The 22,519-nt window shown below is 46.0% G+C and overlaps 2 protein-coding genes across 2 annotated transcripts in view; one reads left to right on the top strand and one right to left on the bottom strand.

Moving 5' to 3' along the window:
• Positions 1–283: 283 nt before the first annotated feature.
• Positions 284–13,808, bottom strand: ECRG4 (ECRG4 augurin precursor). Its single transcript, XM_012435653.2, has 4 exons — positions 13,653–13,808; positions 7,161–7,208; positions 4,989–5,146; positions 284–684 (listed from the first exon to the last, which is right to left on the bottom strand). The coding sequence occupies exons 1-4, from the start codon at positions 13,729–13,731 to the stop codon at positions 523–525; spliced, it is 447 nt and encodes a 148-aa protein (XP_012291076.2). The 5' UTR covers positions 13,732–13,808; the 3' UTR covers positions 284–522.
• The window catches only part of LOC135272928 (leucine-rich repeat-containing protein 4B-like), a 46,599-nt gene continuing 37,809 nt past the window's right edge, over positions 13,730–22,519 (top strand). Inside the window, exon 1 of the mRNA XM_064371649.1 lies at positions 13,730–14,070. Within this exon, the coding sequence (XP_064227719.1) occupies positions 13,730–14,070 (341 nt within the window). The remainder of the gene's footprint in view (positions 14,071–22,519) is intronic.

Below are 22,519 nucleotides of genomic sequence, written 5' to 3'. Positions count from 1 at the left end.
TCAGAACCAGAAAGGTTCTCTGACAAATGACTGGAATCCTCCAAACCATGTTCTGTAACCACAAATCATTTTCAACTAGCCTTTCTTGCTGATCGTATGTCTTGCATTTCACATAGGCTGCATTTTAACAAATTAAGACCTCTCACCAGGCCCGTGGTCTGCCTGGGTGGCAGTGAAGAATCTCAGGGTGATAACAGAGAGATGCCTCTCAAATGCAACTTCAAACCATCAAGGGAACGAGAAATGTCACCAGCTTAATTTGCACCCAAATGAATTCTGAGACTTTTCTTTTTAACAAAATGCTTTATTTCTATTTTTAAATGAGATACATTGTCAGGCATTTCCATGAAATATCAAAAGGCATTTACATGTGTTGTTTTAACTCTTCTTTTTTGATCACACAAAGTAGGTAGAAAAGATCTACTGAAATAGAACAAACCAGAAACGAAGTAGTGTAAGGCATTAGGAGATACATGAAGAGAATCACTATTGGCTTCTTGTACAGCGTGTGGCAGGTCATGGTTAGTAGTCGTCATAGTTGACGCTGGCTCCATGCCTAAAACTGTAGGGGCTCCGGGGACCAATTGCAGAGTCTTCATCATAGTGACGCTGGTAGTAATCGCCATAGTACTCATGTCCATTTCGATCTCTGTTAAGCCAATAGGTGATGTCATCTTCAAATTTCTGGAGAAAAAGAGAGAGAATGATAGAGAATGGATTTAAGCACACACAGTCCCCTAAGACCTAATCTTACCTATGCTTTTCTCCATGATGGTTTTTCTTCAATAATTAACAACCCTTAGTAAGAATAACTCGGCCGGGCGCGGTGGCTCACGCCTGTAATCCCAGCACTTTGGGAGGCCGAGGCGGGTGGATCACGAGGTCAAGAGATGGAGACCATCCTGGTCAACATGGTGAAACCCCGTCACTACTAAAAATACAAAAAATTAGCTGGGCATGGTGGCGCGTGCCTGTAATCCCAGCTACTCAGGAGGCTGAGGCAGGAGAATTGCCTGAACCCAGGAGGCGGAGGTTGTGGTGAGCCGAGATCGCGCCATTGCACTCCAGCCTGGGCAACAAGAGCGAAACTCCGTCTCAAAAAAAAAAAAAAAAAAAAAAAGAATAACTCCCCATTACCATATTCTTGTGCTCAGTGGCCAACACAGCCAGCAGTATTCACTCTGATAAAAGCTATCTTTTCCCAAAGGAGTGCAGGCCCATACCTTTGCAACGTTTTGTAAAATATTTGCTAAATATACTCCAGACTTTTTTTTTCTTTCTTGGTAAATCAAATGGACAGCTGCCCAAATACAGTAACAACCTGGCCTGACCCTCAGGCCACATCTCACTGTGGCAAATACTGTTTTATCTTCCTACCCCATTCCTGGGCCTGGGTCTTTATACTGCATGTAGTAGATGCTTAATAAATGTTGCCCAAGTTAGATCAACCACTGCACTGGCCTATTATCGTACCAGGGCAGAGGACTGGGAGTGTATTTGATGGTGACTCTTATACCTATGTTGTTGGTTAGAGTGTACACAGATGTACTTATTCATTCCACAGACACTATGAGATGGGCACCGTGTGTCAGGCCCAGCCCTGTGCTGGACACTGGGGGGATTGCCAAAAACAGGGTCTCTGCCTTCAAAAAGCCTACTGTTCCTGAGAGACAGATACGAGAAGAGACAGTTGCAGCTAATAAAAGGGATGGAGAAGCTAAAGCTGAGTAAGAAGTGTAGAGTGATGTTCAGGTTTTTGGTTTGGGCAACTGATCTTTGCTATTCATACAGTCTCTTTTTTTTTTTTTTTGAGACGGAATTTCGCTTTTGTTACCCAGGCTGGAGTGCAATGGCGTGATCTCGGCTCACCGCAACCTCCGCCTCCTGGGTTCAGGCAATTCTCCTGCCTCAGCCTCCTGAGTAGCTGGGATTACACGCATGCACCACCATGCCCAGCTAATTTTTTGTATTTTTAGTAGTGACGGGGTTTCACCATGTTGACCAGGATGGTCTCGATCTCTTGACCTCGTGATCCACCCGCCTCGGCCTCCCAAAGTGCTGAGATTACAGGCGTGAGCCACCGCGCCCAGCCCCATACAGTTTTTTTTTAAAGGAGAGGCTAAATTTTCTTTGGTGGTGGTGAAGGTGCAAGATTAATTTAGACTAGGACTCACATGTGTTGATGCTCAGGACGTGGCAAGAGATTTCGTGTGAGAGCAAAAAGGCAGGGAGACGACAGATGGGCTGGGTGAACGGGTCATGCAGTTTGGGGTACAGGGGAGTTTTTCTCCATGCGTGGCCCATGCACCCCCTACATCCAAATCACACAAGCAGGTTGTCAGGCACCAGCTGCTCCATGCCTCCTGCATGGAACTTTCTGATGTCTGGGTCTCTGCAACCTGTTTTTATTTTAACAAGATTGCCAGTGAACATTAATTAATATTTGAGAACTTTGTGAGGCTGAAATCCCCAACCTAGCCCATGACTGTGGTCTCTGGGGCTGAGTGGTCATCCACTCTTGGTGGCTAGTGGGCCAACTAGTGCTGGGCTAAAGAGCATGATTCCAATGTCTCGCTGCCATTCTCTACACCTGGGGTCTGAATCATCTGAGCACACCTCAGCCTCTGCCTTGGGAAGGAGGACACTGACTTCTTTGGCTCCATCTCTGGTTTTGCTTCTCCCATTATACAACATTTTTGGCCACAGTGAAACAATCTTGCTTCTTGAGTTTTCCCATTTTATTTTATTTTTTAAGAGGGAGTTTTACTCTTTCACCCAGGCTGGAGAAGTGGTGCAATTTTGCTCACTGCAACCTTTGCCCCCACCCAGGTCCAAGCCATTCTCCTGCCTCAGCCTCCCAAATAGCTGGGGTTGTAGCCATCTGCCACCATGCCTGGCTAATGTTTTTTGTGTTTTTAGTAGAGACAGGGTTTCACCATGTTAGCTAAGCTGGTCTCTAACTCTTGACTTCAGGTGATCCACCCACCTTGGCCTCCCAAAATGCTAGGATTACAGGTGTGAGCCACCATGCCCGGCCGCTCATTTTATAAATTTGAGGTTTTAGCTTAAATATGTATTTTCAAAAAATTTTAAAAACGTCTGATGAATACAGAAATAATTGTAGACTCAGATTTTAAAATCGGTATGTAAGAGAAGAGCATAGAAAAAGAAGATCATGTTCCTTTGTCAGAACCCACCACTAGTGAGACTTGGATGTATTCATTGTAGTCTTTTTAATGCATGTTGATTTATTGTAATCTTATTGGATCCTAATCTTTATTCTGGTTTTGTCACCAGAGATTATTTGAGCAGTTTCTGCATGCTAAACTATTTTTTTTTTTTTTTTGAGATGGAGTCTCACTCTGTCATCCAGGCTGGAGTGCAGTGGCGCAATCTCAGCTCACAGCAACCTCCACCTCCTGAATTCAAGAGATTCTCCTGTGTAATCCCCCTGAGTAGCTGAGACTACAGGCATGAGCCACCACATCTGGCTAATTTTTTGTATTTTTAGTAGAGATGGGGTTTCACCCTGCTGAGCAGGCTAGTCTCAAACTCCTGACCTCAGGTGATCTGCTTGCTTTGGCCTCCCAAAGTGATAGGATTACAGGCATGAGCATTGTGCCCGGCCCTGCATGTTAAACTCTTAATGCCCATTTTAATCATGGTCATCAAAGAAATGCAAATTACTAAAAGAGGATATAGCATTTTCATCCTTCAAATAAGTAAACATATATTTTTAATTTTCAATGAGAACACCAGATATTGCTGAAGAGTCTAGGAAACTGTTGCTCTTACATGTGACTCACAGGAATGTGCAATTTGCAAATACTCGGAGACGGTTAAACGTGATTCCACCCTTGCCCCAGGAACCTCACTGGGAAGAATGTGGTCTAAGTAAAGGGCAAACTCCACAGAGATGCAAATAACAGCACCTGCCTTTTGGGTTGTTGTGAATGTGAAGTAAGTTCATACCTCTGAATACTTAGAATCATGCCTGGCTCAGAGTTTGGCTGTACATGTTTAGCTGTTTGCACAGAAAAGGAAAAAAAGCAAAAAGACACTTCGGGAACAAGTCATATGTCCAATGGCTGGAAATGCCACATGATTTCATTTTATGCAGCCATTAAAAATGATATGTCTAAGGGGCTTAGTTTTTTTTAGCCTCCTGCAGTATTGTGTATACACCGTCTAAATGAATCATGTGCCCGTTTTGAAAAACACTTCCAACTGCCCAGTTGGAGGTGCTGCCCATGAAAAGCCTATTTGCTCCCTGGTGGGGCTGCACAGGCCATGGGTCCTCCCTCTACATCTCACACAAAGAGCTCAGCCTCCTCAGTCACTGTGAATGGATGCCCACGCGGCCGCATCTGTGACTTCCACGGGCTGCCGTCTCACCTGTGCATGCACCCCAGCTGCGAGCCTGAGATTATAAACTCTTTGTACTTCTTTCAATGCATACATCCCAATGCCATCTAGGTGCATGAACTGTAAACCATCTTTTCCTATAAGCGCATTGTCAAATTTTCCCCAAAACATCTACAAAGACCCATCCTCTCTTTACAAGTTCTTTTTCATCTCTTTTTCTTATCATCATAGATCTGTCATCCCTGTTGTTTCTGACAGTCTTCAAGGTAAAAGTGAAAAGGTTTTGGGGGATTGTGAGTTATTTTAAGAATACCCAGACAAAACTGTTCAGACAAGTTAAAAGGGTTCCCAGGAAACTCAGATTCCCAATGAATCTACGTCAGCCATTTTGGTCCATGACTAACCTGGGTTCTGCCTCCTGAACGTGCCCTGGTGGAAACTTCCGGCCATCACCCTTACACCATAGGTAATGTGATCCAGTGCCTGACAGCACTCAGCATCAGTGCTCTTATTTTAGGAATGAACAGCAAAGCTGAATTTTCTGCTTCCTACTTCCCTGAGCAGGCCTCCTCCCTCCACTCTGCCCTGTGGAAGCCAGGCCTGCAGACAGAGGCAACACCCACCGCTTCATCAAAGCCCATGTAGAGAAACTGCTGGTACCACTGCTGCACCTCGGGCCGAGTCCGGTCCCACAGCTGCCGCTTCTGGCGCTTCGGGCTGCCGAGAAATTCTTTGGCTTTGTTCTCATCAACGGCCACGTTAGTCTTAGTTGGAACAGGTGCTGAAATCATCAATTCCCCATCCCCCAAACACAAAGAATGATTATTACCTTCCTCACTCGCAGTGAATCCTGTTATACATCCCATTCCACACCACCATGGTTTTGACTCTCAATTTCATTCTTACTTGCATGTGACAATGTGACACAACCTGGTAGCATCAGTCACCACGCTTCCTGTAAATTCTATTTGTTACAGCCCTATAAGGGGCATGAACTAAACTTCAGCCTCTAGGTCCTCAGGGTAGAAATGAAATTCAGCTCATCCCCTGCAGCCCTCTCATGTCCGGGACCCAGGCCTTTCCCAGGCGCAAGTGGCCCACCCCTCAGGCTACGCATTCAGGAAACAGACTGGATATCTGGTGCCACACAGGTATACGGGCATGTCCATTGCATATGCAAACACAAGAGGGTTGTGCTTGGCTCAGGAGATTATGTAAGAAAAAGGAACTGGAATGATGAGCCCCGGGTGAGCAGGTACCAGTCCCTGCCCAACAGTAGAGCTGATTCTCTTACCGGGCTCCTGGGACACAAAGTCCCCTTAAGTCATTGCCTCTCTGTGCCTCACAGTCTGACCATTGATGCAGGGTACTGACCCGCACCCTCACACTGCTGCTGCTAACATTTTTCTATCACAGTCTCAACTGTTGAAATGGAACCACTTCTGCAGTTGTGCTCGAGGAAGCCACTGTGCCATTAGGTGTTCTGCCCCTGCTGTTATCCTTTGAGCCTCTGTCCCTTTATCTATAAAAGCAGATGGACAGTTCCTCTTGATGACATTAGGAAAAATGCACAGGATTATGGAAATGCAGGCCTGATGTGTTTGTTGGTCATATGGATAAGTAGCAGCAGGTTTTTTTGTTTGTTTGTTTGTTTTCTACAATCCCTTCAGGGACTGTTACACTGTTTTGTACACAGTAGGTGCTCAATATGTGTTTCTTGGTCTGAACTGAGTAAAGGCTGCGGGATGCACATGTAGGAGTTGCGGCTGTCTCAGCAGCTTGCTCACCTATGACAGGCTGGCTCTGTGAGGACGTTGTTCATCTCTGGGCATCCGTGACGAGAGGCTCCCGCAACCCCACAGCACAGGGGGGGACCCTCTGAGCTGCGTCAGAGACTGGGGATGGACCAGGGTTTCACGGGTGACTGGAAACCCAGGGAAAGATGCTGGGACCACCTCCAAGGAACTCCTTGCCCTCAAGAGGGTCCGCCTGTTCTCTAGCCATTTGCTGGGGGGTCCCTGAGCAGCAACTAGAGAGTACGGGAAGAATGACTAGGACCCCACTTCAGGGAGGAAGTTCAGCCTGCTAGAATCCCCCGTAAACTAGGAAGGAAACAATAAGTGACTAAATGGTCACATCAGAAATGTGGTAACACTTTTTCATTTCTAAAGGATTCTCAATTTTACAGATGGAGATGAAAGCTGGGAGAGGAAAAATGACATTCACAAGACCCCACAACTGATCCACCTGATCTAATTACAGCAGGTCCAGAACCTGTGTGTTGTGACCCCCAGACTCTCCAATTTCTATGACATTTTGCTGCTGTCACATTTATCTTAAATACATTTTTCAAAACAGAGGCTAACAACAAGAAAGCCTTTCCTGTTTGCAACCTTTCCCCAAGAGCTCATTGGATACAGGGACTACCGTAACAATGCCGTTCCATGCCTGCCCCACCAACCGAGGCTTATGTGTTCCAAAGATAGTCTCTAAAGTGCTTCATGGTTCTAAAATAAATAGCATGCAATTAACACTGTACCACTGTTTCTTTTATTTTTGAGTCCACACTGACAGCTTTCAGAAAAACAACCTTCAGACATTTACTGGCACTAATATTTATCTAATAAAAGACTACACCACATATCCACAGAATAAGCCCTTCATATCTGCTAACCTTCTATGGAGTAAACACTTTTGATTTTCCAAATACAAGACTCCAGTGAGCACATTCCATATTGCCATTTCATTTCCATCCAGTTAAGAATCCATCCCTTATCCATTTGGGGAATATTTACCTTCTCGTTTTTGAAGCATCAGCTTGAGTTTATTTCCACTTATGCCACCTAAAGGAATGAAAATTGAAATCCATATCAGAGTTACACTGTACCCTTCAATTTATCAAATGCAGAAATCAGAGTGGGAAAAAAAGAACTGCAGGCCCCTACCCTGATTTGGCAACTGGGTAATATCACAGTATTTAATGCTTGTAGTGTTCCCTGCCCTGTCCAGCAGGACAAACAATTCAGGGGGCCCATGGCTAATATTGGTGATAATGACCACAGCTGACCAAGGGCATTATGATTTGAGCTAGTCAGAGTGATGCTGTTCTTTTAGTCCTGTGTCTTACTATGAGGGGCAACCATCTGTCATGCATATCTTCCTGCAAACTTTCGCTTCATGGTGTAATACATTGAATAGTGTTCTCCCAAAATTCCTAACCACCAGAAACCCCTGAATGTGAGCTTATTTGGAAATGAGGTCTTTTCAGATATAATCCATTTAAGGATCTCAAGATTTTTCTTTAAAATAAAATTTTTTTAACAGCCTGACTCATCACTGAGAGAGTCTCAAGTTGTTATACGGGATTTAGACGAACAGAAATCCAGTGACTAGTGTTCTTTTTGTTTGTTTGTTTGTTTTGTTTTTTTTTTTACAGTCCAGAGGTCTTTTTTTTTTTTTTTAACACCTATTATGCCATGAATTCATAGGGAATAGGTTCCAGCAGCTCAGGCTCCTTCCCATTGGTTCTCACAAAGTGTGCTTCTCTGGGTGGAGCAGGCTGGCGCTTCAGTTGGACCCAGGTACCTTTCTCTTTGGCCTCTTTCTTTTTCTGATCATTTTCCTTCACACGTTTAGGAAGCTATCTCGGCTCTTAGAGTGCTTGATGTGCTCAATACGCACATTAATTCTCTTGGCAAGAATCTTGCCCTTAACTTGTTTGTTTACAACAATGCCAACAGCATGCTGGGTAACATTGTAGACTCTTCCAGTTTTGCCATGATAACATTTGTGGGGCATTCCTTTTTGAAGAGTACCCATTCCCTTGATGTCTACAATATCACCTTTCTTATAGATTCGCATAGACGTGGCCAAAGGAACAACTCCATGTTTTCTAAAAGGCCTAGAGAACATGTATCGAGTGCCTCTCCTCTTTCCCTTTGTGTTCGTCATTTTGGCGAATTACTGAAGATGGCGGTTCCGGCCGAAAGGCTAGTGTTCTTATAAGAAGAGAGGATCCAGAGAGGTCACCCATGTGAAGACAGAGGCAGGCAGAAATGGGAGTCGGGCTCCCACATACTGGAGAACCTGCTTTCGCTCTCTAAAAGTGCAGCTCAGTTTTGTAGCTTGCCCATCACCCTAAAACCAAGCATGATTTATACCACTTGCTGTTATTTGTATTCAATTTTAAAAGTATTTCTGATCAGTTCAATCATTTTTAACAGAAAATACCTTGTCTGCCCTGATAGAACACACCCCTCCAGCCAGTGAACTGGCTTGCAGACCTATAGAAGCCTCTGACCCTTAACTGTTGCATGCAGACATGCTGACTTCGTAAGTAGTGAGTAGAGCATCCTCAGGTGTAAGGAACCGGAGTTGGGCCCCAGATTGGAGGTAATGGTGACCACTTTCTCAGCAGGGTTCTTAGCCTCTCCTTCCGTGGACAGGCTCCAGGGGGTCTAGAATGGTATGGAAAATTGTGTTTGCATCTGCAAAGGCACAATTTTCTGGGAATAGGAACCATAGTTTTGCCAGACTCTCTCTCAAAAGTATCTGTGACCCCAATAAAATTAAAAACCCCTGCTTTGTTTGTGAATTACATCAATAAAGCTGGGAGAAAAGAAATAAATGTTTTAAAAGAGAACCTCTGCATGAAGAATTTACTATGGAGTTGGGGAGAAAAAATATCCACAGCTAAGAATTACAAACTGGCTGCCCTACGTGGGATGCATTTTATTAGCATACCCCATGTTTACAGATTTTGAATTTGAAGACCTCTGAGCCAAGTCACTCAGCACATCCATGGTCCGTAAGCAGCCACCTAACCTACTAGCCTCCTGTAGCATCTAAATTAAGGTGCTACCTACCTGCCTGCAGAGTCATTGGGCCATCCAGGGAGCCTGCTGGCCTGTCTTCTGGGACAGGACAGGGAACCTGCTAAAACTTACTAAGTCTATTCCCTGCTAAGTGCCTCCTTTGTAATTCACAGGTATGGTGGACACACTTTCTAGCTGTTCAGGGAGAGCCCCAGTACATACTGCTGTCTTTGTAAATTAATTTTGCTCTCAAAAGTGTTTCAGCTTGAATAATAATTACATGGCCACCCAATTTTTCGAGGTTTAATGGCATGGAAATGGCTTCGTAAGATCTCTAGGGATACCCTGAAGGGCCAGGAAAGAGAGGTGGTTGCCCTTGCACCTTCCATAGGAGGGCTGGGAGTCTGCCGGGCAGCAAGCTAAGATATCAGCATAGTGCACAGCAGCCCGTGGGAGAGCTGCAGTGGTTTTTGTTGCCTGTGCTCAGGTTGGTCTACGGTGACGTCGTTGTTTAAAAAGGAATTGCAATCTTAGGCTGTTTAGTAAAGGATACTTAAAAAAAGAAAGTAACTGTCCTGTCTCTGTACCATCACAGCTCTGAGCAGACCTCTTCTCTACTATTTAGTTCAGTTCACATCGTCTGACTTGAAGAAGATCATAGAAAATCTGGAGTCGTGGTCAAAGGAGTGTCCAGGGAGGACTAGGGCCTAAACATGTGTTATATGAGAAGAAATTAAACGAATTTAGGTGTTTAACTTAGAGAAATAAAACTTCTGGGGCTGGGTGCAGTGACTCAAGCCTATAATCCCAGCACTTTGGGAGGCTGAGGCGGGTGGATCGCCTAAGGTCAGGAGTTCGAGACCAGCCTGGTCAACTTTGTGAAACCCTGACTCTACTAAAAATGCAAAAAATTAGCTGATGTGGTAGCACATTCTTGTACTCCCAGCTACTCAGGAGGCTGAGGCAGGAGAACCACTTGAACCCGGGAGGCAGAAGTTACAGTGAGCCAAGATAGCATTACTGCACTCCATGCTGGGTGATAGAGCGAGAGAAAGAAAAAGAAAGAGAGAAAGAGAAAGAAAGAAAGAGAGAAAGAGAAAGAAAGAAAGAAGAAAGAAAGAAAAAGAAAGAAAAGAAGAGAAAGAAAGAAAGAAGGAAGGAAGAAGGGAGGAAAGGAGGGAGGGAAAAAAAGAAGCTTGTGGGAGGAAAACAACAGCTTTGAGGGACCACTGGGCCGTGGGTTAGGGCATGAAGTAAAATTTCCAACACCCAGACGGACAGCCACCCAAGATAGGACAAATGGCCCTGGGGGATGGAGGAGTTGAGATTAAGAGTTGCTGGAGGTGTCTGAGCATAAACAAAGGTGAGCACTTGACCAGGCTAATGTAGAGGGGATTTTCTAGTTAGATGTGGGTGGGACTACTGTTAAACATTCTACTTCCCTTCCAAACTTAAGTTCAATGAAGAAATCTATGAAAATATTTGCCAAGGCAGACAGATATGTTCCTTGGCACTAATAATAGCATTCATTAATGTCTTAACATTTGTCAGTCTCTACTAGCTCACAGGGTAGTGCATACAGAATCAAGTATGGCCCCTCCATCTGTTTGCCTTCTGTAAAAGTGCTTAACAATTAATGAATGAAATGTGGTCTGATGTTGAAATAGACATTGAGTATAGGCATTTGCAATGAGGCTGCAATTTCTTGCAGCAAATGTATGTCACTATTACTCCAGAAACGAGAACTTCACCAAACCTTAGCTATAGACTGAAAAGCACAAATAAGTCCCAAATTATGAATTATGAATGTTGCTACTGTGCCAGGTACTACACGCTGAACTACATATCAGTACATATAATTGGACACTACATTAAATTTGTTTGAAGAAAAGAATAAGGAACAATAGAATGGCTGTGATTTTTTTTTCTGTATTATGGATTTTTCACCTAACAATCATCAGCTGTTCATTCTAGGCTGCTGTAATAATCACTTCTGAATTTATCCAATCTAATTACCTAGTATTAGCTCTCCCAGCAAATTCAGAACTGCAAGTTGTTCCTTTGGAGGTGCTAAATATTAATAAATTGATCAAGTAGGGGCCACGGTCATTTTCTTTATTAAATGTTTGTGAGAAAGGGAGTGGTGGTTCAAGCCTATAATCCCAGGATTTTGGGAAGCCGAGGCATAAGGATCACTTGAGCTCAGGAGTTTGAGACCAACTTGGGCTACATAGTGAGACCTCATTTCTACTAAAAAGAAAAAAAAAAGGTAGTCAGGCGTGGTGGCATGCACCTGTAGTCCTAGCTACTTGGGAGGCTGAGGTGGGAGGATTGCTTGAGCCCTGAAGATCAAGGCTAGGCTGCAGTGAGCTATGACAGCACAACTGCACTCCTGCCTGGGCAATAGAGTGAGAATCTGTCTCAAAAAAAAAAAAAAAAAAAGTTTATAGGTAGCATAAAGAGTCATCTTTGGGATTCTACATCAAGATTTTCTTTGCATAATAACTTTCACATCCCAGGTCAATGATGAGATTTTAACTGACTTCTATCACTGAGTTATTGATAAAAACTAAATAAAATGCCAGCCAGTGCTTACTCGACTTATTCAGATGTGCTTCTTCTTCTCCATTTTTTTTTTTTTTTTTTTTTTTTTGAAACGGAGTTTCATTCTTGTTGCCTAGGCTGGAATGCAATAGCACCATCTCAGCTCATTGCAACTTCCGCCTCCCGGGTTCAAGGGATTCTCCTGCCCTAGCCTCCCGAGTAGCTGAGATTACAGGCATGTGCCACCACGCCTAGCTAATTTTGAATTTTTAGTAGAGATAGGGGTTTCTCCATGTTGATCAGGCTGGTCTCGAACTCCCGACCTCAGGTGATCCGCCTTCCCAAAGTGCTAGGATTACAGGGGTAAGCCACCGTGCCTGGCCCAGATGTGCTTCTTAAAATGCCAAGAACGAAGAGTTGGGGGCAGGTAAACTATACAGTGGGAAATACTGACTAGCTTCGCTGGTGGTTCAAATAACAGTAATCTTCCCTGCCTGGACAGACCTCGCCACCTCCTTTGCTGTTCTAGCAACCCTGGGGCTCCACCCCAGGGCTCCTATTGAATGTCCCCTGCCTCTTCTCACCTGGAGTTCAGTTTTCATACCTGTTCTGAATGAGCAAAATACAGAAACTAAGCAATCGAGTGAGCCTTCCTTTTACATTAGGCAGTGCCCAGCTGCTTTGCAGCGGGACAGCGCCAGGCTCAGGATCTTGGGCAAGCCACTTCACACGCTAGTAACTCTGAGGCCACAATCCCTGCCTCCACAAGGTGTAAGCTTCAAAGGCAGTCATGTGTCCTTGAGGCCACTTGTGAACCATAAAGGCTCCTCTTACCCACTGAAGGTGGTAACTCAGGACAAACCACGGTTTCAGATTATGGTTCCTAAAGTGGGGCCTGTGGACCCCAGCGTTCAGGTGTTGGAGCACCCATCATTCTGGGTGTGCGTGTGAATGGACGTTTTACAGAGAGCCAGCGAGGAATTTTCAGTTTTCAACGGATTCGTCGGGAGCCCCACGAAACAGAATAGATTAAGCATGACTCCTTTAAGAGCCTTTCCCCTGTCTGGGGTGTGAGGCCTGTGCCCAGCTTTGCAAACTGCAACTTGACCCAGCCGGGAAGCTCAAGTCAACTCTTGTTGCCAAGCGACTGCCTGGAAGAGAATCCCGTTGATCGTTCCATTTCCCTCCCCTGGGTTACGGGCTGCGTAAAGCCCCCCGCAACCCCTTTGCTCTTTACGTTAAGCCCGAAACACTACCTGCCCACCCTTCGGAAGCCTGGCCCTCCTTTCCCAAGGTTGCCCCGCAGATCTGAAAGCCCCCTCCGCTCCGCCCTTGACCCCGGTACTCTCTCCGCCCGCACTCGTACTCGTGCAAGTGCAAAACCCTAGAAGTAAGGCCAGTCGCCTCACCGAGCGCTCGGACACACCCCACTCCCTCACCTGGAGCTCGGACACACCCCCCTCCCTCGCCGGGAGCTCGGAAAAGAAGCCCCGCCAGGACCTACCCGATAGCATTTTGTCCTATCGGGGCCCCACTCCCCGCCTAGCATTTTGTCCCATCCGGGCTCCACTCACCTTGGGCACAACCAATCAAACGCCTCCACTCCCTATAAAATCCCACGTCTGAGCGAAGTCCGGGCGACTTCTTCGGCCCGTCCTGTCTGACCTCAGAACCTCGCCCGGGCGCCTAATAAATTCGTATTGGATCTTCTTGTGCTGGCCTCAGTTTCTTCATTTTAAACTTGGCAAGAACCCAAGAACCCTTACACTAGACCCGGTGCCCCTACCACCCCCTTGGCCCTGCCTGGGCTAAGGATGGGTCCCTACACCGCCACCCCATCACCTATCGCTCTCCCCAGGCACCCTGGAAGCGCCACGCGGGACGAATCCCTGGTGCCGCTATCAATCAGCCTGGCATCGTCCCGCTCACCTGGGCCCCAGCACAGGAGCAGGAGCAGCGCCAGCCCAGTCAGGGCCAGGACCGCGGGCCGCGCGGGGGAGAAGGCCATGGCGGTGGCGCGCGAGCAGCAGGGCGAGGGGCGCACTTGGAGCTGCTGCGCGGGAGTACTGGGCGCGGGAGACGGGTGCGAGCGGGCCAGCGCGGCTGCGGGTTATTCCTGCGTCGCTGCCTGGGCGGGACCTGGCGGGTCGGCGCCGCGCCAAAGGGCTGCGGGCCAAGCGGCTGCGCCCGGCGCCAGGGAGAGCACTGCCGAGGTCCCCTCTCCAGACTCCGCCCCACAAGGAACGCGGCCCCCGGGCTCCACGGTCAGGGATGCTCGCGGGGCGCGGCCGCGGAGAACCACTGGCCGCGGGATGCCGCGTGGTCAGCGCTGCCCGCAGCGAAAGCGGTAAGCGGTGAGGAGAAGCTGGGTTCCAGAGACCCAGGGAAGGGGAGAAGGCATCCGGAGAAGGGACGAGGGCCCCTGGTCACTCAGAGGGAGGACTTGCCGGATCCCAGCGCCAGGGTCTCTCCCTGGTTCCCCCACTTTCTCTGCACACTCCAGCTGCGCCTCTGTTCCCCCTACTCGCCCCTGAAACCTCGCCCCTTCCTTCCCCATCTCCCTCCCTCCCTGCTTGGGGGCCTTGCTTCTGCCTGGTTTATAAAGTGGGCTTTGGAATTTCCTTAGTTCAGAGCTGTTCTTAAGGACGCCTTAGGCGGTGCTGTGTTTTGGAATATTTTGAAAGACTCCACAGTCCGGGTATAGAACTGCAGTCCAGGAAATCGTCTCACCCAAACTTCTCCAATAGAAAAGGCTTTGAGAAACCAGGAACCTGATGGGCCACAGCTGTGAGCAAAACCACTGCTTCCTGTTGCTAGCGGTGTAATCCGGCACACTTCAGCGATAAGTTGAGGCCCAAGGGAAACGCAGAACTGCATCCCAGTAACCGGCCTGTTCAAATGTAGAGGACACGTGAAAGGCGGGGTGATGAACAGAAACTAGAACTACCTTATCCCAACTGACTCTGAGTGGGTCACCTATTACTCTCTCTAGGCCTGGGCTACAAAAGGATGGTGATGTGAGATTACCTTTCCTGTCTTCCCATCTCAGATCTGCCCTGAACTGAGTTGATTACCTCTTTCCTTCATCAAGGTTCTCACTTTTTTTTCCTTTTAGATTAGTCTCACTCTGTCGCCTAGGCTGGAGTGCATTGGTGTGATCTCGGGTCACTGCAACCTCCGTCTCCTAGGCTCAAGCGATTCTCCTGCCTCAGCCTCCTGAGTAGCTGGGATTACAGGCATGTGCCATGGAGCCCAGCTAATTTTGTATTTTTAGTAGAGATGGAGTTTCACCAAGTTGGCCAGGCTGGTCTCGAACTCCTGACCTCAGGTGATCCACTCGCCTCAGCCTCCCAAAGTGTTGGGATTACAGGTGTGAGCCACTGTGCCCAGCTGGTTCTTTTTATACTTTCCAGTGGTAACCACTTACCATCCTTCCATATAATTAGCTCTCCATGCAATGCAGTTGAATTTCTCCAGCAGGCAGGAGAAAGAAGTCTTCTAACATTGAGTTAGCAAAGGCAGATGGTGGCAGACCAAAGAAACAAGTGCGAAGTGGGTCTGAGAGTTAAATAACAGTACTGCCCAGGATGTCGGATAATGTTACACATCGATTATCTTGGGGAAATGCTTCTAAACCCTTGAGAAAAGTGTAGAATAGGGGATAGGAGTTTTAAAAGTAACTAGGCATGTGCCGGGACAAGAAATTTATCGTTACAAAGAAAAAACAAAGCACATAAAAAGCCAATATTCTGTTTGGATTGGTTTAGAACATGCATTAAACATAATGGCTGTACTCTCTTATTTATCTTGCAGAGATCATCCTCCTTACCCCAAATTGCTACCAATATCTGGTTCTAATATGACATTTAAATTCTCTTCACTTAAGGTGGGGTGCGGTGGCTCATGCCTATAATCCCAGTACCTTGGGAGGCTGAGGTGGGCAGATCACTTGAGCTCAGGTGTTCGAGACCAGCCTGGCCAACAGGATGAAACTCCATCTCTGCAAAGCAAGACACCATCTCAAAAAAAAATATATTATCTTCACTTAATCGGGATATGATCAGAGAGTGTTCTGTAGCAGGGAGCCTCTCACTCTGCCTTCAGAGGGGCCGCTAAACTCCTATGTTCAGCCTGAAAACACTATGTCAGTTCTTGAGCTGATATCTAAGTTCCTTTTCATTTGTCTATTTGTTCAACAATATTTACTTATTGTCTTAGTCTATTTGGGCTGCTAAACAAAATACTGTAAACTGGGTAGCTTATAAACAATAGAAATGGCTTTCCCACAGTTAAGGAGGCTGGAAGTCCAAGATGAAGGCCCCAGCAGATTTGGTGTCTGACAAGGCCCTGCTTCCTTGTTCCTAGATTGCATCTTCCTGCTGTGTCCTGATATGGTAGAAGGGGTGAGGGAGCTCTCTGGGGCCTCTTTTATGAGGTCACTAATCCCACTCATGAGGGATCCATCCTCATTACCTGATCATCTCCCAAAGGCCCCACCTCCTAACTCCTCACTTTTAGGAGTTAGGATTTATTGTATGAATTTATGGGAGACACAAACACTCGGTTTTTAGCATTTATAAAATGCTAATTACATGAGACACTATGAAAAGTCCTTTTCTTCCTAGTCACTTAAATTTGTCATCCCTCTTATGTACGAGACCCTCCTTTCTCCCTCTGCTAAAGCTGGTCTGATTTTTTATTCCAGTGTTTCTCAAACTTAGTCTGAAAAATCTCAAGTGGCTTGTTAGTGCAGATTTCTGGGTCACATCCCCTGGAATTCTGTAGGCCTTGGGCGGGGCCCAGGTGTCTCCATTTTGTTTGTAATGGTTCCTAGAGGATGCTGATATTAGTTCTCAGACTGCACTTTGAGTAACTCAGCTCATTCAGCTCTCCACCAAAACTCAGCTGCTTCCCAAAGTCTCCATCTGGCCTCATTCAGTTTAATAGTGCACATTTTCTCTTCCGTGATATACCATCCAAATGAACCCCAGAGCCTTTGTTTCTGCCATGTGACACAGTAGCTAAGGACACGGGCTTTGGGTTCCAGTTCTTTCTGCACTGTGCACAAACTGTGTAAGTAAATCACCTGTTGTCTCTAAACCAGAGGTAGTACGGGGGCAAAATTATCTATCACACTGGATTAAGAGATCATATGCACAGAGCCTGGAGTACAGTAAACACTCAGCAAATGTATTATTGTTAGTACCAAAATTCCCTCTGCCTCTGAGCTCCCTACCCAGTGCTCTTCCACCTCTCTCCACCTCTGTGCTCCTCCCTTCCCCTGGCCTGGAGCTCTCATTTTGGATGATCCCAATCCACTCCACATATTGTCACACATTGTCAGACTGACCTTCTCAAACACAGTCCAGACACAGCCCCTCCCTCCCCCTTCCATGTGCCTCAGGGGCCTCAGTGGTCCTCCCTCAGTGGCTTCTAGTTCACAGTTATCTGGCAATAGTGGATAGAGGATCATGGGAAGTGCCATCACCCTGCGAGTGTGCCATGAGCCGAATGCATACTGGGGAAGAGGGCAGGGTCTAAGACAGAGCTGCCTCTGATTATGAGAGACCTCAGAGTGACCAACCACAGCAGGGTCAGGTCCAGCTTGACCCTGCCTCCAAGGAGCCAGCAGTAAGAGAGACTCGACATTTGAGTTGGCTTCATTTTAACATTGCTAAATGTTTTAGGTGTGAAAATGGTATTGTACTTATAATTTTAAAGCCCTGTCTGTTAGAACTATATACTGAAGTATTTATGGGTAAAATGATACAAGGTATGGGATTTCACTTAAAATAGTTCAGAACAAAGTGGAAAACAGAGCTCATTCTTTTGCCAGGAAACTGCTTATGCAGTCCTTGACCCCCAATTATGATATGTTCAGGAGCTATGGTCTGAAAGTTTCTGTCCTCCCAAAATTCGTATGTTGAAATCCTAGCCCCAAGGTGATGGTGTTAGAGGTGGGGTGTTTGGGAAGTGATAAGGTCATGAGGGCAGAGGCTTCGTGAATGGGATTAGTGCCATTTTAAAAAGGTCCCCTAGAGAGCTCCCTCATTCCTTCCAACATGGGAGAACACAGCGAGAAGGTGCCATCTATGAACCAGGAAGTGAGCCCCCACCAGACGCCGATTCTGCTGGTGCCTCCAGCTTGGACTTCCAGTCTCCACAATTGTGGGAGATTCATTTCTGTTGTTTATAAGGCACCTTATCATGGCATTTTGTTATAGAAGCCCGAACAGACTGAAACAACAGGGGACTATTGTGCTATTCTCTGTTTGTATATGTTTATACATTTTCATAATAAAGCCCTATAGAATCTTAGTGGCACTTTATTAACTATACGTAAGTAGGAATACATAACGTACACAGAGACCTTCAGACTCTCTATTTAACCCTTAAACATGTGCAATAGTGATTTTTTTCTTATGCTTCCTATAGTTTTCCCAATCTCCCAAAACTCAAAACACATGTATTTATTCTCTGCATCTTTACAGCATCATTGCTTTACTTACAACATTCTCTGGGATGCCATTGGGTCCTTATCGCTGCTAGTCAAAACCCAACTATTCCAGTTACCAATCACTGCTTCAAAACTGACCCCAGATTAGAGGCTTAAAGAACAATCACCATTCTATTATGCACGCAATCCCGGAGATCAGGAATTTAAGAAGGGTTCAAGTGAGCGGTTCTTCATCCCCATGTGGTATTGATGGAGATCATCAATGATACTCAGCTGGCAAATGGGCTGGACTGGGGAGTCCCAGACAGCTCCACTCACCTGTGTGGCACCTTGGGCAGGATGGCTGGAAGGCTTGACTCAGCTGAGATTGTCAACTGAAGTGCCTCCATGTGGTCTCTCCAGCATGATGGCTTAGGATCCCAGAGAGAGTATTCCAAGATCAGGTATTCCAAAAGATAAGAAGAGGAAGCTGCCAGTATCTTTAGGTCTTGGCCTGGTAACTGACACAAATCAATGCCATTGTATTCTATTGATCAAAGCAATCACAAAACCCACAGGCATTCAGGAGGAGGGGTATAGATCCTATTTCTCAAGAGGAGGACATCAAAGGATTTATGCACATCATTCATCTGCCACATTTACCCACCTTCTAAGGCCAAGCTCTGATGCTTAACTCCTTCAGGGGCTTTCCCTGCTTCTCCGTTTGAGCCCAGACCACATTTTCACATTTTCTCTTTCTTTCTTCTTTCCTTTTTCTTTCTCTTTCTTCTTTCTCTCTCTCTCCTTTCTCTCTTTCTTTCTCTCTCTTTTTTCTTTCTTTCTCTTTCTTTCTTTCTTTTCTTTCCTCTTCCAAAAGAAAGTGTGGCTCTGACCCAGAAACCTTCTGCTCCCCCTGAATGTTTCCCTATTCTACCTTAGATGTGTTTGGGTGACTTATTTCTCTTTTCTTCCTTGGATTTTAATGTTTTGGCTCCTCAATTTGTTTGTTCTCTTTTTGAATTACCTCATTGAACCAAACACCCTGTATTTAGTTGATGAGAGAATAAATGTCATCTAAAAATGGATCTATGATTACACAGATCATGTATAAGTGAGATCATTTCATATGACCCTGCTCTTGTTTTCTTAAGTTTGATATTAGAAAAGTGTGTAGTACATATAACAACAGCTCACAGCAGCAGCCAGGAACAGTGGCAAGGAAGGCCTACCACGGAGGGAGAGCCCTGCCCAAGGCCAGCCTGAAAACTGCCTAAACTACGGACCGGTAACCACAAGGTTAACATTCATGCTCAGTGGTGGGTCCTCAAAACTCCTTTCCTGTTTATTAAGCAAGTTTCCATGTTGGAATTTTAATAACTTTTGCCATTTGAAATAACTAACTGAAGCCAAAGTCAGGGAAAAGGGGAAAGTTTCCTTTCAGTTTTAAAAAAAAATTGAGCAGCACAAAGTTCTTATTATGCAAGGCTCTAGTTCACAGAAGGGTTCTGTGAGTAGGGTTGGCAAAGAGATGCCCAGGACCCCACCGGTAGACGTGGCCTCTGAGTGACTGTGCCCGGGACCTCATGGGGAGGCGTGGCCTGTGAGTGAGTATGAACGTAAATTACCAGCCAGAGGACCTGGACACCGCCAAAGAAGTTGTGAGATGGATGGCCACTGCATCTGTAAGGAACCTCTGGTCAAATGAGACGACATTATTCAAACAGATTAACACATGGAATGAGGCCAGTTTCCCGTCTCTTTCAAACTTTAATTTTCAGCCTTTTAACCAAAAAGCTACTGAAAATCTGAGGAGACTAGGAAGACATTATCCAGCCTGCCATGGTTGAACGGTAGCATGGATTGCCTCATTAAGAGACTCCCCACATACATTTCCTGATTTCCTTTGCCTCGTGGGGTAGAGGCCCATGGTGGACTCCTTCATCTAAAACTCAGAGCATCATTCAACCAATTGGACACAAATCATAGGTTCACAGCAGGAGCTTGTAGCTCCATGAGTGGTGGGCATCAGCCTTTGGGTACCAAGACCAAAAGCCAGATATCAAAGATGGGTCCCATGATTCACCAGCCTGCAGTCTGGTTAGCCAGGAGCTGGGCAAGATCAGCCTGCAACCTGGCACCAGTGGAGCAGGCAGAGGGCAAAAGACCCCATATGGGTCACCTAAGTGATTTCTTTTTCTTTTTCATTTTTTTTTTTCTGAGACGGAATCTTGCTCTGTCACCTAGGCTAGAGTGCAGTGGTGCAATCTCGGCTCACTGCAACCTCCACCTCTCGGGTTCAAGCAATTCTCCTGCCTCAGCCTCCTGAGTACCTGGGATTATAGGCACGCACCACCATGCCCGGATAATTTTGTATTTTTAGTCAAGATGGGGTTTCACCATGTTGGTCAGGCTGGTCTCAAACTCCTGACCTTGTGATCCACCTGCCTCGGCCTCCCAAAGTGCTGGGATTACAGGCGTTAGCCACCGCGCCTGGCCACCTAAGTGATTTCTTGCCTATTGAATGACCAAACCAGTCCCTTCTTGAATCCCCAAGTAGTAGGAAAGAGGTGCACTTCTCCTGACGGTCTTGGAGAATCATTTCTGGGGCCCTTTTCAGCTCTATGCAGGGCCAAGTCATTAGAGCTAGTTCTCCAACTAAGTGCAGACTACACCCACAACAAGCCACAGAGCCTCCCCCAGATAGATTTTGTTTGTTTTCCATCCTTTTAAAAATGTTCTCTTTCTGGGTATTGTTTTGTGACATGTTTAGTTTGTTTATGTTGTTTATTTACATATTTATGCCTATTGTGCACAGGATTAGGCTGCCGATGTAAATCCAACTTTAAATGCAAGTGTGAATGTATAGTGATCCTGTGTTCCGGTGAACATGCAGTTACAGCCAGCTCCCTGCAAGCCCACGTCAGCATTAGAGATTCAGTCCTTCTGTTAAGACATTATATCACCAAGACACTTTGTTTATATGAAAGCTTGATAAGGTAGTAACAATAAAACAGCCACCAGTCATTGCAAAAAGGAGAAAGCAGCAAAGGCAACCTTATCTATATTAAGCATCTTATCCAACAATTGTCTAGGCACCCATGAGATATGATGACTCCACCCGCTCATCTAAAGCCTCTGGTATAAATGATATTTTATGATTTCCAGATTGACCTGCCTGGGTCCTGCAGAGTGGGCAGGAATAGAGCCTCCATTTACAGATAAAGAACCCGAGGTCCAGGAGATGCGATTGCCAGTCAGCAGTGTGCACCAACGTCTAAGTTTTCTGACTTTCAGTTCTGGGCTCTTAACCTCTACTCCAGCCATCCAGTCTGCATCTTTGGGGCTTCCAGAGGACAAGCCGTGCTGGGTGCTGTGCCTGGGAGGTTGTAAGGCCAAATCCCAGCCCTCAGGAAGCTGTCTGTTTAGTTGGGCAGACAGCACACAAACTAACATGATGAGCATCGGTGACTGTAATTCGATTTTGCAAGCTGTTTGAAAGCTGTCTCAGAACTGGTATTATATATATATATAAAGTATATATACATATACATTTATACTTTAAGTTCTGGGATACATGTGCAGAACGTGCAGGTTTGCTACATAGGTATACACGTGCCAGGATGGTTTGCTGCACCCATCAACCCGTCATCTACATTAGGTATTTCTCCTAATGCTATCCCTCCCTTACCCCCCACCCCCCGGCAGGCCCCAGTGTGTGATGTTCACCTCCCTGTGTCCATGTGTTCTCATTGCAGAACTGGTATTTTTAAGGACCAAAATCAATCAAGGTTAGTATTATCAGAAACAAGAATGATAAAGATTCATACAAGTGATTGACGGGTTACAAAATACCTTACACAGAGAGTTCATTATCTCAAACTCAGAGTTCTGGGATGAGGTCATTCCTCCACCTAAACGTGCCTCTTTGGCTTGAGATTCTGCTCCAGGATTTCTTTCCTGTTTGGTGGTCATAATGCCATTTGTATCATAGTAGCATATTAGTGTGAAATAATTGGGGTATTTCATTTGTGAGAGTTAGTCTTTGCTCTGTTCCCCCTGAGTGTGTTGCGGGGCAGGTATTTCTAAGTCATTTTTCATACTGCATTAGTTAGAGCCTCTGGCTTTGGGTATACAGTCCTGAGTCATTGTTTACCACCTGACGGGTGTGTTTCATCATTGGAGAGTTGCCTGGTGGTGCAGGAAGGGGTGGAGTAGCCCTGGTTGCTGGAGAGGTGCCAGGAGCAGTGGTGGAGGGGTTTGTCACAGAGGTGTCTCTTGCAGAGCCTTTCCATTAGTCTTGTCTCACTTTAAGGGTCTGAGGAGTGAGGAAGCTCCTGCCTCGAGGCTGGAATGACAGATG

Source organism: Aotus nancymaae, unplaced genomic scaffold, assembly GCF_030222135.1.
Source record: "Aotus nancymaae isolate 86718 unplaced genomic scaffold, 86718_ANA_hifiasm-v0.15.2.pri h1tg000155l, whole genome shotgun sequence".
NCBI lineage: Eukaryota > Metazoa > Chordata > Mammalia > Primates > Aotidae > Aotus > Aotus nancymaae.
The sequence above is the reverse complement of the archived record's forward strand: the minus strand, read 5'-3'. Positions and strand labels throughout refer to the sequence as shown.